This window comes from Scyliorhinus torazame, chromosome 19 (genome assembly GCF_047496885.1).
Source record: "Scyliorhinus torazame isolate Kashiwa2021f chromosome 19, sScyTor2.1, whole genome shotgun sequence".
Taxonomy (NCBI): Eukaryota; Metazoa; Chordata; class Chondrichthyes; order Carcharhiniformes; family Scyliorhinidae; genus Scyliorhinus; species Scyliorhinus torazame.
In genome coordinates this window covers 123,006,579-123,024,998 of record NC_092725.1, presented here as the reverse complement: position 1 = coordinate 123,024,998, position 18,420 = coordinate 123,006,579, and the positions used below count along the sequence as shown (strand labels likewise).

Here is an 18,420-nt window from a genome sequence, read left to right as displayed (position 1 = left end):
CAGCTCCAGAGTCCTAAATCACAGGGAAGGCCCACTGCTGATAGGCACTTAATATGCAGGCCTTTCCCAATGGATGTGACATGGAGACCCCTTTTCCTGAATTAAATTCTGCCTAGTATCTCCACCTCCGTAACACTCCCGCAGTGTTAGACTGAAGTGTCAGCCTGTATTACGTGTCCTGGATTGGAACTTGAACGCTACCGACAGAAACAAGCCAATATTAGAAGATTCCACACCTTGTTGCTTTTCACTGAGACAACAGTTTTTGAATATAAGAAAGTACAGAATAATAAAGACCATTTTGCCCATCAAACATGCTCCATCGATGTGTCGTTTGCAGTCTATCCTATCATGAATCTACCACAATTATTTAATCATTAAAAGGCATTATGCAGAATGTTATACTGAGGCCGAAAGATAATCCAGCAAAATGCCAGAGTATCTATCCTGACAGCTCCGTCTATTGTAGCTTTTAATTTACCCCAACCCTTCGCTCCAGGTAATTAGCTCCCAGCAGCACTTATTGTGTTCTAAAGGCTAACCCCTTCCACCTCTAACCTTCAATACCATTCCTAACTTAATCTTTAATCAGCTCTTTTATTAAAGGATTAATCAACCACATTTGCTGAAAATTGTACTTTCTAATGACCTATTACCATGCCAGGGGAAAACAATTCTTTCTTGAGGCCTGCTAGCTTTCTCCTTATACCCTATTGTCCTGTGATCACAATCAAAGAAAAACCCACTAACATCCACTTTGTTATATTTCTCAAGATTTTAAAGATTGAATTATTGTCCTATTAATTATTATTCCTTCGTTTCACAGTAAGTTCAACTCCGAGTCTTCCTTCATTACTTAAATATCTCAATCTTCCTTGTTCACGTAAAACCTTTTTTTTACTACATTGATATGCATTCCAGTATGGTGGACAAAACTACAAACAATATAATAAGTGGGATCCTCTCAATGGCCATCAAGATTAGAACAACTTGCTCCAATTTATGCCACTGAGCTGCTATCTGAGACTTAAGATTGGTGTGTTCGTTTTGATGATTAGATTTTAAAGGATTTAGAAACAAAAAGATATCCATGCGATGGCACGGTGGTACAGCTCCAGGGACCCGGATTTAATTCCTGCCTCGGGTGACTGTCTGTGTGGAGTTTGCACTTTCTCTGCATAAGTTTCCTCCCGGTGCTCCGGTTTCCTCCCATAGTCCAAAGATGTGCAGAGTAGGTGTCATATTGGGCATGCTAAATTGCCCGTTAGTGTCCAAAAAGTTAGTTGGGGTTGCGGGGATAGGGTAGAGGCATGGACTTATGTAGGGTGCTCTTTCTAAGGGCCGATGCAGACACAATGGGTCTCCTTCTGCACTGCAAATTCCATGATTCTGTGATTCTATATAGTGTTTCTAGAAGATAATGAAGTTCTTCTTGCAATTTGGTTACATTTTGCTTAGATTGTTTTCTTGTATTAATTGGTGGAATGTGAGTATTGCTGGCAAGACCAGCATTTAGTGCCCATCTCTAATCGACAGTGAGAAGGTGGCGATAAACTACCTTCTTGATACTGTAGGTATATCAACTGTGCTGTTAGTTTGGAAGTTTAAGCATTTTGACTCGGTGACAATGAAAGGATGGCAATCGATATTTTAACTGATATACTGATGATAACCTTGAATAAAACTTTAGATGAAAAATAACTTTTCAAATGTGCAAGTCAGAATATATCTGCAGATTCTTCACTACTTTCTCTTGTATGAAGGATTGCAGGCGGGGTACTCTTTGGATTGTATTTCAGTACAGATAATCTCCTTTATACAGTAACGTGGAATCTTGGAGTACTGATGCTCTTCGCCCTACTAATGTCCTTACTAATTGCGAAATATAGTGAATTGCGTGGCAACGAGGCCAAATCATCTTTGGGTTACTCTTGTGTATCTGTTAGCATCTTGTGTCAGGAGAGTGTTTCAGTCATTATTGGCACATGGCCTGGGGTCACGAATAAGGTGTAAAATAATAAACTAATTTACCCTTAAGTGATAAAAGTAATAACCAGCTATAAACATTTTAGTTTATTTGTAATACTTCCATTATATGTCAATATTCAAAAGATCAACATATGTGTTTATAGATTGAGTAGAGCTGAATCAAAAGACATACAACATACCACACAGGGTCTCAAATTCAGCTGGGAGCCTTCAATTGAAGAACTTTTATTTGTTTCAACGATTCTGAATTTCAAAAGACCTTGATTACCAATTAAATAGAAACTGTGGAATTTCTATCAATTCTCTTTTCTGACCTTCCATTCGAAGCGATGATTCTAAATTGTTCAGGCCCAACATTTCCAAAGGTGTTGTCCCTGACAGTTTGTATTTCTGTTCATACCAGTGAAACAAAATGCAGCTCACTGAAGATAACTGACAGCAGATTAGGAACAAGAAGGTATATTCAAAAGAAAACAACACTGTTCTGCATTTTAGTTCAAGCAAAGATACTGGCAAAAGGCCTTGAGACTGCAATGCTGAACGTTAGCAGACACATTCTTAATGCATTTGTGTCATATTTGTCTTTCTGCTTTTCCATCAGAGATGTTAACCCGATTGAAAATAAAATTAGTGACATGAAATGTTGGATCTTTTGAAATAATGGAGAGAGAAATTTCAGATGCATGATACTCAGCATTGCTTTTGCTGTTGTCCCATGTAAATTCAGGACCTAAGTGTTTTAAAATACTCCATGTTATAAATAAGAAAGGAAAATCTTGCATTTATACAGCACCTTTCACAACCTCAGTACATCCTAAAGTACTTAATGAGCAAAAACATGACGGCCTGTATTGTGATGTGGGAAATGGCACAGTCAACTTATGAACAACAGGATCTGACAAATGTCCTGTGATAATGATCAGGTGATGCAGTTGGTTGAAGGGTAAATGTTGTCCAGGACACTAGGGAAAACTCCCCTGCCTTTCTTCAAAAAGGTGCCATGGGATCCTTTATGAACCAGGGTCTCAGTTTAATATTTCATCTGAAAGACAACACTCCTGAAGAGTGCAGCATTCCTTTAACACTGCTTAGATTTTGTTCTAAACTCTCCACAGACTTCTGACTTAGAGGCAAGTGTACTACCATTGAACCAAGGCTGACTCTTCTCCAACTTTACACTGCTTAGATGTCATGTTCAAGCTTAAATCAGTAGAAATAAAAATCAATGTAAGATTTGTTGAACAGCCATGTATCACACATTATCTGAGGGGGAAAAAAAGAATGTGCAGGGTTACAGGGATAAAGCAGGGTAGTGGGACTCAGTAGAATGCTCTTTCAGAGAGGCAGTGCGGACTCGATGGGCCGAATAGCCTCTTCTGCACTGAAAAGAGATGATTAAAGTTAAATACAAATTAGAATATAGGTATTAAAAATACTCTTATAAGCATTGATAGACCTAAACACCAATAACTAAACTGCGCTGTCCTCAGATTTTAGATTGTCTTCAATATTTTATTCCCATATTCCTTTCAGATTGGAATAGTGAAATTGTAACAGTATTGCAACCACTGTTATATAAAATTTTCTGTACCATTTTAGAATGAATTGTTATTTAGAGGTTTTACCTTGGACAGTTTGTATGCAGTGGCCAAGATATCATAAAGCCTTCAGGATTTTTCCTAATTGTCTGCTGCGTCTTCATAAGATGATCCACAGAAACACTGGAGAAACATTGCAAACAGCATTTTCTAAGTGAACAGTGATTTGTTTACTTTTTAGTCTCTTGAGCGACGGAACGTAGTCTGAAAAAAGTTAACTATCGTTAGCCTGGTTCGACGGCAGCACAGTGGCGCAGTGATTAGCATTGCTGCCTCATGGCGCCGAGGACCCGGGTTCGATCCCAGCCCTGGGTCACTGTCCGTGTGGAGTTTGCACATTCCCCCCGTGTCTGTGTGGGCCTCACCCCCACAACCCAAAAAGATGTGTAGGTTAGGTAGATTGGCCACGCTAAATTACCCCTTATTTGCAAAAAAAAAATTGAGTACTCAAAATTTATTTAAAAAAAATCTTTTGCCTAATTCTTTTTATTTAAAATCTTGGGAGAATGCACACAGCTTTTAAAACACAGAGAATTATAGCGAAATCTTACTTGGGAGAAATAACTTTAAAATGTTGATATGTGACAGCTGGGTATAGGGAGTCCCGGGTTCAGCTCTCATTTGCCATTTAAGCAGTAAGTGGCGGATAGAAGTGTTGGCCCTTGCAAGCCAAATAGGTAGCTCCTGGAAATAATGGAGTTTGGATCTCTGCCAGGTTAGGAGAGGCTCCGGCCCCAGGTGGATGGATTGATAATTGAAAAAGCGTTCAGGTTGTCAATTCTGATGGTCTTTTTCTGTTCCTAAGAAACACTTGCATTTTTATATCTCCCCACAGGTCAGTTCCTGTTAGAGGAATCTCGTCTGGTGGAAGCTGCTCAGATGGCAGAGAGAGCAGCTGAATTGGACAGCACGGAATTTGACGTTGTCTTTAATGCAGCCCACATGCTCAGGTTCGAACTTTCCAACTAGTGGATTGCGACATGAAATGCGTTTTAAATTAGACTGTTGGACGTTATGGATTTTGTTATCTGATGATTCGGAGGGAAAATAAGCATTTTTCTCATAATAAAATTGGGGGGCTAATATTTCAATGTGGCAGACTTTCAAATCCATTTAAAAAGCTGCAGCATCATGCTGTAATTCTGTATCCCTCTGTGCCTAATTTAACTTGGATGTCTTGTGAGCTGAAACATTTTTTAGAAAAACATACGTACTTGATCTGGGTGACCTTGCATTACATTCTGAAGGGCAGGTTGTAGGAAGTGCTTTGCTGGCATGAAGTATTTGGAGAAAGGAAATGACACACTATATACTTTTACAGCCAGTCTGTCTTCTGATGAAGTTCACTTGTAAATGACCAAAGTTAACTTTTGCATCTAAGTTTTCACCGGGCGTCAGCCAGTGGGGAGGAAAGAAATGCACAATTGGGAACAAATGCATCCATTGCTTCATATGGAGAAAATCATTTCAAATAGACAGTATGCAGCAATCTGCAACAGCATGGCCTCTAAATTAAGTCAATTCTTCCTCTTGGGGCAATAGACCAACATTAACCTTTGCATTAATACCTGGCGCAATTGTGCTTAGAGTTTGAAGAAAAAAGGAATAACAGTTTTCTCCAAGAATAAAATACATAATAGATTGATCAGCATTTTAAGCAACACCAAAGGCTCACCTTTCAGCTGGTTGGCTTCATAATTGCTGCCATGACTAGACTGAAGAAACAACTTTTATCAAAGTTCAAACATTTTATTAAATTTGAAGTCTGGGATACTGCTCTGAGAATCAGCAAAAATAGTTTGCCCCTCACCTGACTTACATGTTCCCAGCTGGGCTTAGATCTGATCAAAACATTTAAAATTCTGAGAGAATTTGACAGGAGAGATCATTTCCCCTGACCGAGGAGTCCAGGAGTAAGGATTGTGGTCACAGGGTGAAGAGCTGGCTATTTAGGACTGCTATTAGGTGAAATATCATCAGTCAGAAGGTTGTGAATCTTCAGAATGCTCAACCCGAGTGGATGGTGGATGCAAAGTCGATGTGTTCAAGATTACGAACAATAGATTTATGGGCACTAAGGGAATTGCACGGGATTAGGAGAGGAACGTAATGTTTAGGTGGAAGATTAGCCGTGATCTTATTGAATGGTGGAGCAGACTCATGGGACCACATGGCCACCTCCTGCTCCTATTTTTATGTTGTACAAAAATAGGCTTAATCATATAACGCGGGCATACTGAATACTGATCTAATTGTCAGTGAACTGCACCTAGTATAGGCTGCATATGGTGAAACTCCATACTTTAACATTCACCCCACTTACATTCATCACGTTCACTTTGTATTCACTAAATAATCTTTGCAAAGTACTCAATTTATCATTATCACAAAGCACAATACACACGGTCACTTTCTGCATAAACTGCATGTTTTCATTTATTTTTATGTTCTTTCAAATTGTAAAAAACTTAGACATAATTACAAATACTCTCACAGCAGAGGGAATTGTGAAAAGGAAATTTTTACTCTGATGTGATTCGCAGTTCCTATGAAAGAGTACACCTGATTGTAAACAGGTCAGTGTTACTAAGTCGCATAAGCATTTGAGCTTCATTTTAATGTCATGTGGAACGTCAGCCATACTTTAGTGTTACTTCAGATCCATAACTATTGTTCCCAAAACGTTACCTAAAATTCATTGTTGGTGATGAGTTAGCAGTGTAATATACACCAATATATGCATGAAATTAAACAGTAAACCCTGCTGGATTCTTGAAACATTTAACTGAAGAGTGAACATAGAAAATAGGGGGAGGAGGAGGTCATTCTGCCCTTCGGGCCTGCTCGGCTGTTCAATATGATCATGGCTGATCGTCAAGCTCAGTAACCTGCTCCTGCCTTCCTACATATCCTTTGATCCCTTTAGCCCCAAGAGCCAAACTCCTTCTTGACTTTTGGCCTTAACTGCTTCCTGTGGTAGCGAATTCCACAGGCTTACCGCTCTTCTCATCTCAGTCCAAAATATCCTTAAACTATGGCCCCTAGTTCTAGATTTCCCCCATCATCGGGAACATCCTTTCTGCAGAGGTTAGGTGGATTGTCCATGCTAAATTTCCCCTAAGTGTCCAAAGGTTAGGTGGGATTATGGGGTCAGGGGTTAGGGCGGGGGGATTGGGCTTAAGTAGGGTGCTCTTTCGGAGGGACTGTGCAGATTCAATGGGATGAATGGCCTCCTTCTTCACTGTAGGGATTCTATGTTTCGATAATTCTATCTATCCTGTCTAGTCCTGTTATAATTTTATCAGTTTCCATGAAATTTCCCCCCCCTCCGCCCCCCCTCCCCATTCTTTTGAACTCCAGGGAATATAATCCGAACCGATTCAATCTCGCCTCATACATCAGTCCCGCCGTCCCAGGAATCAGCCTGGTAAATCTTCGTTGCTCTCCCTCCATAGCAAGAACATCCTTCCTCAGATAAGGAGAAGAAAACTACACACACTATTTCAGGTGTGGCTCCACTAAGGCCCTGTCTAATGGCAGCAAGACATCCCGGCTCCTGTACTTGGACACCGACATACCGTTTTCTTCCTTTCCTGCCTGCTGCAGCTGCATGCTTAATCTTTGGGGTCCTAGCACCGTTCCCAGCGATACCCCACTTATCACTGCCTACCATTCGGAAAAATTTATTCCTACTCTTTGTTTCCTGTCTGCCAAGCAGTTTTCTATTCATCTCAATACACTGTCCTCAATCTTATGTGGGACTTTGTTGAACGCCTTCTGAACGTCCAAATTAATCACATTCACAGGCTCCCCCTCATCAACTCCACCAGTTACCTCCTTGAAGAATTCCAGTAGATTTGTTGTGATACTCCTTTGTAAATCCGTGCTGACTCTGTCTGATTCTACCTCTGTTTTCCAAGTGTTCTGCTATTAAATCTTTTATAATGGACTCTAGAATTTCCCCCGTGACTGACTTCAGGCTGACTGGTCTATAATTCCCTGTTTTCTCTTTATCTCCCTTTTTAAATAGAGTGATTTCAAAACCTGGAAGAATGCAATTGTTCCACACACACTCACTGTCTTTTTTAAATATAAGTTTAGAGTACCCAATCCATGGGTGGGATTCTCCATTGCCCGACTCCGAAACCGTGTTCGGCGATCCGGTGGAGAATGCGCTCCGACAACAAAATCGGGTCCGGCGCCGGTTTGACGCGGGTCAGCCATGCTCCGCACCCTCTGAAATGGCGTCGTTGTGACGCGAGCCACACAGCCATTGGCGCCTCATCGGCCAGCCCACTCGTGATGCTCCGCCCCCAATGGGCCGAGTTTCCGACGGTGCGGGACAAATTGTGAACCCGGCGTGGCGGCAGTGGACACTGTCAGCACCACCACACTCGGCCGGGATCCGTGCCACTGCGAGGGCTGGGGAGACTGGTGGGGGTGGCCAGTGGATGGGCTGTGGAGTTGAGGGTGGTGGATTGGGTCGGCGCACGACCGGTGCCATGTCGTACCGCTGAAGGTTGTCAGGCATGCGCATGCGCGGCCCGGGGCCCGGCCATTCTCGGGCCGCTTTCAGTTCCAGTTGCCACCGGTGCAATTCCTCACCGGTACCGGAATCGGTGAGAGGTTCGCACTGATTTCTTTCACATGAACCTCCCGTGGATTCTCCGTTCGAGCCAGCGCTTAGCCGCAGGAATGGAGAATCCAGCCACTTTTTTTCCAATTAAGGGGCAATTTAGTGTGGCCAATCCATTTACCCTGCACATCTTTGGGTTGTGGAGGTGAGACCAACGAAGACATGGGAGAATGTGCAAACTCCACACAGACAGTGAATTGGGGTTGGGATCGAACCCGGGTCCTTGGCACCGTGAGGCAGCAGTGCTAACCACTGTGCCACCCGGACACCCACTGTCTCTATGTTCAATAACTTCAAGTCAAATAAGGAATTATACTTAAGATCCCGGACGAGCCTCCAATATTATTACAATCCCAGACCAGTCCCAATTAGTGGCTAGGATTTTGGACTGAAACCCCAATATTTAGTTTATTTTGAAAGACTGTGCAGAAAGAATGATTTGTTCCAGGAGTGATTGCATGAAGAAATAGGGATTTGGTATTTTTAAAACAAAACTTTATTATGAATACAATATTAAAGGGCAGCACAGTGGCGCAGTAGGTTAGCCCTGCTGCCTCACGGCGCCAAGGTCCCAGGTTCGATCCCAGCTCTGGGTCACTGTCCCTGTGGAGTTTGCACATTCTCCCCGTGTTTGCGTGGGTTTCGCCCTCACAACCTAAAAATGTGCAGGCTAGGTGGATTGGCCACGCTAAATTGCCCCTTAATTGGAAAAAATGAATTGGGTACTCTAAATTTATTTTTAAAAAAAAACTAAAATGAATACAATATTAAACTCTTTAACTTCACACCCAAAATGAACAGCTTACAATTACCCCTTAAACACTACTACTCAATTGTCCATTAAACAACAGGAAAAGAAACATACAGCTCTCAATCCATCTTAAAATCAGCATTGCGTAGAGTAATACTTACTTTACAGAACAGATTTAATTCCTGTTAGAATCCCCTGGCTGAATATCTTCAAAAAGCTGGTTCACCTGGAGTGTTTCAGCTTCTTCGTGTCCTCAGACAAGACTGCTCTTGCTTTAAATATTATTACACTTTTTATAACTATCCTACTGGGAGGGAATTATGGACTCAGGGTCAGCCAGATGAGACGTTAACGCATCTCCAAAGTTTTCTCACAATCCCTCTGAATCCCTTAGCTCCACTTAACGATGGTATCATCTCCCCAAGCTGAAAAGCAAATTAACTCTCCAAACTGAAAGCACATTAACTCCCCAGGGACTTTCCCCAGTCAAACCACAGTGCATTAGCTCTGACTGAGAACACGTTCATCTGGTCAGTTTCATCTCCTGACTCTTAAGATCTCCCAGGAGCTGCAAAACAATATCCTTTTTAAAAACATGGCCACTGAAGTCAAACACACTATAACCCCAGGCTTTTAACCCTTACATTGCCAAAGGTTTCTAATCCAATATTCCTAAAATCCTCCATTTGTAACACCCCCTTTCACTAAACCTTGTGCTCCCCAACATTTTGCTATGTTGTTTGCTTCCTCCTTTGAGAAGACAGAACCAAGGTATGTATTTGTTGGTCAGCCATTTCTTTGTTCCCCATTATAAATTCTCCTGTTTCTGACTGTAAGGGACCTACATTTGCCTTCACCTCTCTTTTTCTCTTTACATACCGATGGAAGCTTTTACCGACAGTTTTTGTGTTCCCCGCAAGGTTGCTCTTGTACTCTTATTTTCCCCTTCTTAATCAAGCCTTGGTCCTCCTTTGCTGAATTCTAAACTGTTTTCAATCCTCATGTCTGCTGCTTTTTTCTGGCCGGTTTGTATCCTTGGATCTAATACTATCCCTTGTAAGCCATGGTTTGGCTACATTTCCCGCTTTATTTTTGCACTAGACAGGAATAAACAATTGTTCCAGTTCACCTATGTGCTCTTTGAATGTTTGCCATTGCCTATCCACCATCATCCCTTTAAGTAATGTTTCCCAGTCCATCATAGTCAACTGACGCCTCATACCATCGTACTTTCCTTTATTAAGATTCAGGAGCCTACTCTCAGAATCAACTATGTCACTTTCTATCTTGATAAAAAAATTAATCCCCAAGGGATCTCGCAAAACTATGGATTTAACGGGACAAAAACAGAGTCCCATTTCGGCTGTGTTTAGCGGGGTGTTTCTCACTGGTTTTTAGGCCTTGGAAGGAAACGCCCCATTGAGGCCGTACTTACACCATTTCAGCTCAGCTCGCCAGTGCAGGAAAAGTACTCGTGGATTGGGGCAACATTTAAAAACTGCTGCCCAGATCTTTTTCCTCTCCTCAGCCACCAAACCGCGGACTCTGGACGCCCCCCCCCCCCCCCCCCCCCCCGCCTCCACTGCACCCAACTTACTTCTTACGTGGTCCTCGAGCTCCCCATCACCCCATCTCTTAATGGACCAATCGCAGGTAGGGCCAACCTGATACCTGGGCGCCTTAGCACTGCCAGTCTGGCACCCTGGCAGTGCCACCCAGTAACCCTGGCAGTATCAGAGTGAAGATAGAATTAAGAGCTTTAATGATGGTGGCAGACGTCATGTCGGGGCATGGGATGGCGAAGGGGAAACGGGAGTATTCACCGATCACTGAGGAAATACGTGTGTCGGTCGGAGGAAGGGCGGGGGCCTTTGAAATCCAAGTTGAGGCGTTCAAAGGGGCGGGAGGCCTTCACCAGGTGCGCACGGTCCGGCTGGTAGAAGTGTGGTTTGCACTCCGCACAGACCTGGCAGTCCTTGGTGATTGTCCTTACTTCCTCGACGGAGTAGGGCAAATTTCGTGCCTTAATGAAGTGGTACAACCGAGTGACCATGGGTGACAAAGGCTGTCGTGCAGGGCCCGGAGTCGGTCTACCTGTGCGCTGGCACATGTACCTCGGGATAGGGCGTCTGGGGGCTCGTTGAGTTTGCCAGGGCGATACGTAATCTCGTAGTTATAGGTGGAGAGCTCGATTCTCCACCGCAAGATTTTGTAATTTTTGATCTTGCCCCGCTGTGTGTTGTTGAACATGAAGGCAACTGACCATTGGTCAGTGAGGAGAGTGACTCTCCTGCCGGCCAGGTAATGCCTCCAATGTCGCACATGCTCAACGATAGCCTGGGCCTCCTTTTCGACAGATGGGTGCCGAATTTCGGAGGCTTGGAGGGTGCAGGAAAAAATGCCACGGGCCTGCCTGCCTGGTTGAGGGTGGCGGTAAGGGTGACGTCCGATGCGTCACTTTCTACTTGGAAAGGAAGTGTTTTGTCTACAGTGTGCATTCCAGCTTTGGCAATATCAGCTCTGATCCGGGCGAAAGCCTGTTGGGCCTCGGCCGTCAGGGGGAAATGGGTGGACTGTATGAGTGGGCGGGCCTTGTCCGCATAGGTTGGGACCCACTGAGCGTAATACGAGAAGAACCCCAAGCCGCGTTTGAGTGCCTTGGGGCAGTGGGGGAGGGGAAGCTCCATGAGGGGGCGAATGCGGTCGGGATCGGGCCCCAGAACTCCGTTCTGGACCACGTAGCCGAGGATGGCTAAGCGGTTTGTACGGAACACACACTTCTCCTTGTTATACGTGAGGCTGAGGAGAGTGGCGGTGCGGAGACATTTAGCGAGGTTGGCGTCGTGGTTCTGCTGATCATGGCCGCAAATGGTCACATTGTCTAGGTACGGAAACGTGGCCCGCAAGCCGTACCGGTCGACCATTCGGTCCATCTCCCTTTGGAAGACCGAAATCCCATTGGTGACGCCGAAGGGGACCCTAAGGAAGTGATGTGGACGGCTGTCTGCCTCGAAGGCGGTGTATGGCCGGTCCGATTTATGGATGGGGAGCTGGAGGTAAGCGGATTTCAGGTCCACCGTTGAGAAGACCCGGTACTGTGCAATCTGGTTAACCATGTCAGATATGCATGGGAGGGGGTACGCGTCGAGCTGCATGTACCTGTTGATGGTCTGGCTGTAGTTCACGACCATTCAGTTTTTCTCCCCAGACTTAACCACTACCACTTGAGCTCTCCAGGGGCTGTTGCTGGCCTCGATGTCTCCCTCCCAAAGCAACCGCTGGACCTCAGACCTGATGAAGGCCTTATCCTGGGTGCTGTACCGTCTGCTCCTGGTGGCGACGGGTTTACAATCTGGAGTTAAATTAGCAAAGAGGGAAGGAGGGTCGACCTTTAGGGTCGCGAGGCCGCACACAGTGAGGGGTGGTAAGGGTCCACTGAATTTAAGGGTCAGGCTCTGGAGGTTGCACTGAAAATCCAGGCCAAGGATAAGTGCAGCGCAGAGGTTAGGGAGGACGTAGAGGCGAAAACGGTGGAACTCTACGCCTTGGACTGTGAGCGTGACCGTGCAGTATCCCTGGATCGTTACGCGATGGGATCCGGAGGCCAGGGAGATACTTTGATTGGTAGGGTGTACTGTAAGGGAGCAGCGCCTTACTGTATTTGGATGTACAAAGCTCTCGGTGCTCCCGGAGTCCAGTAGGCAGGAGGTCACATGGCCGTTAACTTTCACGCTGGTGGATGCGTTGGTCAGAGTGTGTGGTTGGGACTGGTCGATTGCCATGGATGCGAATCGTGGTTGATCATCGGGTAGGAAGGCGGCCGCTGAGTTGGGGTCCTGAAACGCCGTTGGTCTCTATGTGCTGCAGGGTGGACAAGATGGCGGCTTGCGGAGGTCCTGGGGATCACAAAATGGCGGCGCCCATGAAACGCACGTGTTGTGCGGGGAAGAAGATGGCGGCGCCCATTGTTCGCCCATGGCCTGGGGAGGAGGGGAGGATAGCGGCACCCATTGTCCGTGACTGGAGGGGGTGGGGGCGACCACTGCCGCTGAGCAGGCCTGGCACACCTCTGCGTAGTGGCCCTTCTTCCCGCAGGCCTTACAAAGGGCAGCGCGGGCCGGGCAGCGTTGGCGGGGGTGTCTTTGTTGGCCACAAAAATAGCATCGGGCCCCCCCGGAGATCACTGGCTGGCGCGTAGCGCAGGCGTATTGGGTGGGTAGTGCCCCCGCTGGGGCGGCTGCCTGTGGGGCCCATGAAGCATAGGAGGAGTGGGCCGTGCGGTTGGGGGCGTAGGACTGTACATTGCGCAGGGCGACCGTCATGGAAAGCGCTAGTGTTTTAGTCTCTGCGAGGTCGCGCATGGCCCCTTCTCGGAGCCACTGCCTGATAATATCGGACCCAATCCCAGTTACAAAAGCGTCCCTCAGAAGGAGATCTGAGTGCTCCTTAGCTGTAACGTCCTGGCAGTCACAGTCCCAAACTAGTGAGATCAGGGCCCTCCAGAAGTCCTCGATTGACTCACCAGGTAGTTGAGTACGCGTTGCGAGCGCGTGTCTGGCAAAGAGCATGTTCGTCTTCTGCTCATAATTTTCTTTGAGTCGAGTCGTAGCATCAGCGTAATTGGGCACATCCTGGATCAGCGGGAAGACTTTGGAGCTGAGTCTGGAGTACAAAATTTAAATCTTCTGAGCCTCTGGAACAGGGGTCGGCACCGCGTTGATATACGCTTCAAAACAAGCTAGCCAGTGCTGAAAGTCCTTTCTGGCGTCGCTTGCGTGTGGATCCAGCTGCAGTCGATCTGGTTTAATCCGGAGGTCCATCTTCTGAATCTGATACTAATAAATTGAGGCACGATCAATTTGGCTGGAGACGAAGTTGAATTCAAACTGAGGTTTTATTAGTATCAGATGTGTGGCCTCCCACAGCAGCTGATGAAATGGCTGCGAGCTGAAGGCCACGCATATTTATAACCCGGCTCCTGGGCGGAGCTAGCATGCAGGGGCCCAGGTGAACCTGTAGCGCAGGTTCTACCGTACAACCCTTAATATAAGAACACAATGGTTTACCACAGGCACAAAGCCTGACAATTTTTCCCTGTGGCCCTGTTTGAATCTAGCCCTTGATTTCTCTGGCTGTCACTTTTCTTATTTCCCTTTCTGCCTTTTGTTCTTGTCCTTGATTCCCCTTCCTCTGACTCCTTGCATAGGTTCCCATCCCCCTCTCATTTTTGTGAAAGGATCACACTGAGGTCAGATAATTCGTGTGCTGCCCAGTCATTAATGGTGCTGCATTCTGAACTGAGACTGGGACAGTCAGCTCAGTTTCTCATAGTCTCTGGGATATTACAACAGGGCTAATGTATAAACATGCTGAACTGCCTTGATCTCGAGGTGGAGAATCTGTCATCAATCTTATTGCGAATATGCTCTCAACTTCATGGAAGCAAATACGTTTCTTTCTGAGATCAGGATTGTCCCCTAATATTTCCTGATGTTGAGGAAGACAGAGATTTGCAGAAATAAAAAGAAAATTATTGGCTATGAGCGTTAGAAGTGTCAGTATTTGAAAATAAATCTGAGGTGAGATCATACTGTGACTATCGTAAAGGTTTAGATTAGAGCTGCAGTGAAAACAGTACATTTTGACTTTGAAGCTTCATTTATATGGCACGACATTGTTTTGGCTGCCATTTCAAAGTAAAATGGCACTAGTTGGGGGAATCATGGGTAAGGGAAGCATGTTCAAGCCAAGGAAAGTAGAAACTGTCTGAATGGGAGGCTTGAAGTCACATATTTATCCTGGCTTAATAGATGTCATATTAATAAATTGCTTTCCAAAAACTCAGTGATTTGCATTTCTATGCCAGAATACTCCCTCTACTAGCAGACTCACACATGTGCATCTTTAATTGGTGATGGCCTTTATAGAGGTGAATGACTGCAAAAATCCAGTCCATTGGTCCTTATTTTGCAGCAAAAAGGTAACATTTTTAAAAAATCATCATAGTCCCAGATGGCCATAGGCCGCTTTCCCCTTTGAGGTCGTGAGCTGACTGGTGGTGATTTGACCTGAGGGTCACCACACCTCAGGCGAGGGGCAAGGTTGAGGGGCCTTCATGAATTGAACCCAGGCTGCTGGCCTTGCTCTCGCATCATTAACCAGCTGTCTAGCTCACTGAGCAGCCTGGCTATCATTCCAGATTCTGCCGAAACCAGAATGTCACAGAGAATATAACGTGTGGCCCAACAGTTCAGTGAAACCTCTGTGGAGACTCTCCATTAGCCCATCAAGGAAAGGCTGGTGGAGGTGCTGTTTCCCATGGATGACAGCAGGAAGCCCTCCTATCTGACCATGGCGGCTTGGACAGAGGTCATAGTGGACGCTTTCACCCATTAGATCGACAGGAGAACAGCCCTGCCGCGCAGAATAATCTGATGTGTTTTGCCAAATTAAGTGATATAGTCTACACACTACAAAACAACACTCATGGGGACATCTGAATTGCCTACTCCTGGTCCGATGTTCCTATTTTCCTGTCGGGCAGTCTGAGTATACGAGCGCACAGGGATGTCAGACAGGAGTTTGAGTTGCAGCCCTCTGCAATGGTTGGGACATGTTCACTGAATGTGTGCCAGTCACTTTATGCTGTCAATCTTCTATCAGTTGCAGCACATCCTGCTTGTTAATCACTCACTGGGGAGTGATCAGGAACTCGGACATACATGATCCTAAACTGCACATCCCCATTGGGATGACAGTCAGAATTACTGCTGGACAAAAACATGCACAACTGGAAGGAATGGGCCAAGACCGTATTGCCTGCCTGACATCAGAATTGTTACCCATTTTGAGGAGGCTGGAAAGCTCTTTGGTGAGGAGCAGAATAATGCCTGTGTCGAAGGCGAGATAGGACTCCACCTGCAAGCCAGTGCGGAAGCCTCCAATCTGCAGTTTTCAGATGACAGGTGACATGGTGGAAATGCAGAGAAAGGCAGGGGAGCATCAGATTTCAGAGGCCATGCATAGACTGGACTGAAGACTGGAGGAGTCCACCTACATTAAGGCTGTTGTTGAAGCTCTGGCATGTGAGCATTTGACTGCCTCCATGGAAAGGGTGGCAGCTGCCTTGGAGACCCAGGTCGTGCAGAATGTATTCAGACCTGCACTCCATCTGTCTAGCCATGGGTGCACTGAAGAAGTGGCTAAGCAAGAGGTGGGGAGGGCACATCAGCCTCCCTCCAGGTGCCTGTTCTCCATAAGGAGTCAGGGAGATTCCATTGGGTCTCAAAGGGGGATGACTTGCACCTGCTATGAACCCTCAAGGCTATAACCCAAGGCACTCCCCAGGGTTCCTGCCACTCCACCTCCCCTCTGCCAGTGACCCCCATTGCTTATAGTAGGTCATGTTGAGGGGGGTACACTTGCAAATGAGCAAGAGGCCCTGAGCAAGCCAGGGCTCTCTAGGCTTTGGGCCACCAGAGAACAACCACCAAAGTCATCATAGTCAACAGGACATAGCAGTCAATATGCTGCCTGCACTTCGGGATGTCAGGGCTGCAATGAGATTGTAGTAACAGAAAATGCAAGATAAATAGGTTTTAAATGTGCACAGGTGTACAACCATTGTATTAACTTTTGGGTACTTATAAACACATGTTCACTTGCACTGTTTGGAAAAGTCCTGGATTCCATCTTGCTGCTCGTTGCTTTAGTGACCTGGGCACCTGAAGGTGTGGTCTGATGATAAACTCCTGTGGATTTAGTTTCCTCACATTATCAATATAATGCCAGTCAATGATTCCAAATGTTCATGATTGAGCATTGACCATCATTTGCGAATGTGCGGCCTGGGCACATATCATGCAAGCCATTACTTGCAGCTCACCAAAGGACCATTAGGCCATAAGACATAGGAGTGGAAGTCAGGCCATTCGGCCCATCGAGTCCACTCCACCATTCAATCATGGCTGATTTCAACTCCATTTACCCGCTCTCTCTCCATAGCCCTTAATTCCTCGAGAAATCAAGAATTTATCAACTTCTGTCTTAAAGACACTCAACGTCCCGGCCTCCACCGCCCTCTGTGGCAATGAATTCCACAGACCCACCACTCTCTGGCTGAAGAAATTTCTCCTCATCTCTGTTCTAAAGTGACTCCCTTTTATTCTAAGGCTGTGCCCCCGGGTCCTAGTCTTCCCTGCTAATGGAAACATCTTCCCTACATCCACCCTATCTAAGCCATTCATTATCTTGTAAGTTTCTATTAGATCTCCCCTCAACCTCCTAAACTCCAATGAATATAATCCCAGGATCCTCAGACGTTCATCGTCTGTTATGCCTACCATTCCTGAGATCATCCGTGTGAATCTCCGCTGGACCCGCTCCAGTGCCAGTATGTCCTTCCTGAGGTGTGGGGCCCAAAATTGCTCACAGTATTCTAAATGGGGCCTAACTAATGCTTTATAAAGCTTCAGAAGAACATCCCTGCTTTTATATTCCAAGCCTCTTGAGATAAATGACAACATTGCATTTGCTTTCTTAATTACGGACTCAACCTGCAAGTTTACCTTTCGAGAATCCTGGACTAGGACTCCCAAGTCCCTTTGCACTTCAGCATTATGAATTTTGTCACCGTTTAGAAAATAGTCCATGCCTCTATTCTTTTTTCCAAAGTGCAAGACCTCGCACTTGCCCACGTTGAATTTCATCAGCCATTTCTTGGACCACTCTCCTAAACTGTCTAAATCTTTCTGCAGCCTCCCCACCTCCTCCATACTACCTGCCCCTCCACCTATCTTTGTATCATCGGCAAACTTAGCCAGAATTCCCCCAGTCCCATCATCTAGATCGTTAATATATAAAGAGAACAGCTGTGGCTCCAACACTCAACCCTGCGGGACACCACTCGTCACCGGTTGCCATTCCGAAAAAGAACCTTTTATCCCAACTCTCTGCCTTCTGCCTGACAGCCAATCATCAATCCATGTTAGTACCTTGCCTCGAATACCATGGGCCCTTATTTTACTCAGCAGTCTCCCATGAGGCACCTTATCAAAGGCCTTTTGGAAGTCAAGATAGATAACATCCATTGGCTCTCCTTGGTCGAACCTATTTGTTATCTCTTCAAAGAACTCTAACAGGTTTGTCTGGCACGACCTCCCCTTACTAAATCCATGCTGACTTGTCCTAATCCGACCCTGCACTTCCAAGAATTTAGAAATCTCATCCTTAACAATGGATTCTAGAATCTTGCCAACAACCGAGGTTAGGCTAATTGGCCTATAATTTTCCATCTTTTTCCTTGTTCCCTTCTTGAACAGGGGGGTTACAACAGCGATTTTCCAATCCTCTGGGACTTTCCCTGACTCCAGTGACTTTTGAAAGATCATAACTAACGCCTCCACTATTTCTTCAGCTATCTCCTTTAGAACTCTAGGATGTAGCTC

At 45.6% G+C, this 18,420-nt stretch overlaps 1 protein-coding gene across 1 annotated transcript in view; it reads left to right on the top strand.

The window, feature by feature from the left end:
* Positions 1–18,420, top strand: part of LOC140396480 (protein O-mannosyl-transferase TMTC2-like) — a 271,210-nt gene that overhangs the window by 215,922 nt on the left and 36,868 nt on the right. Inside the window, exon 10 of the mRNA XM_072485147.1 lies at positions 4,423–4,537. Coding sequence (XP_072341248.1) covers positions 4,423–4,537 — 115 coding nt within the window. The remainder of the gene's footprint in view (positions 1–4,422; positions 4,538–18,420) is intronic.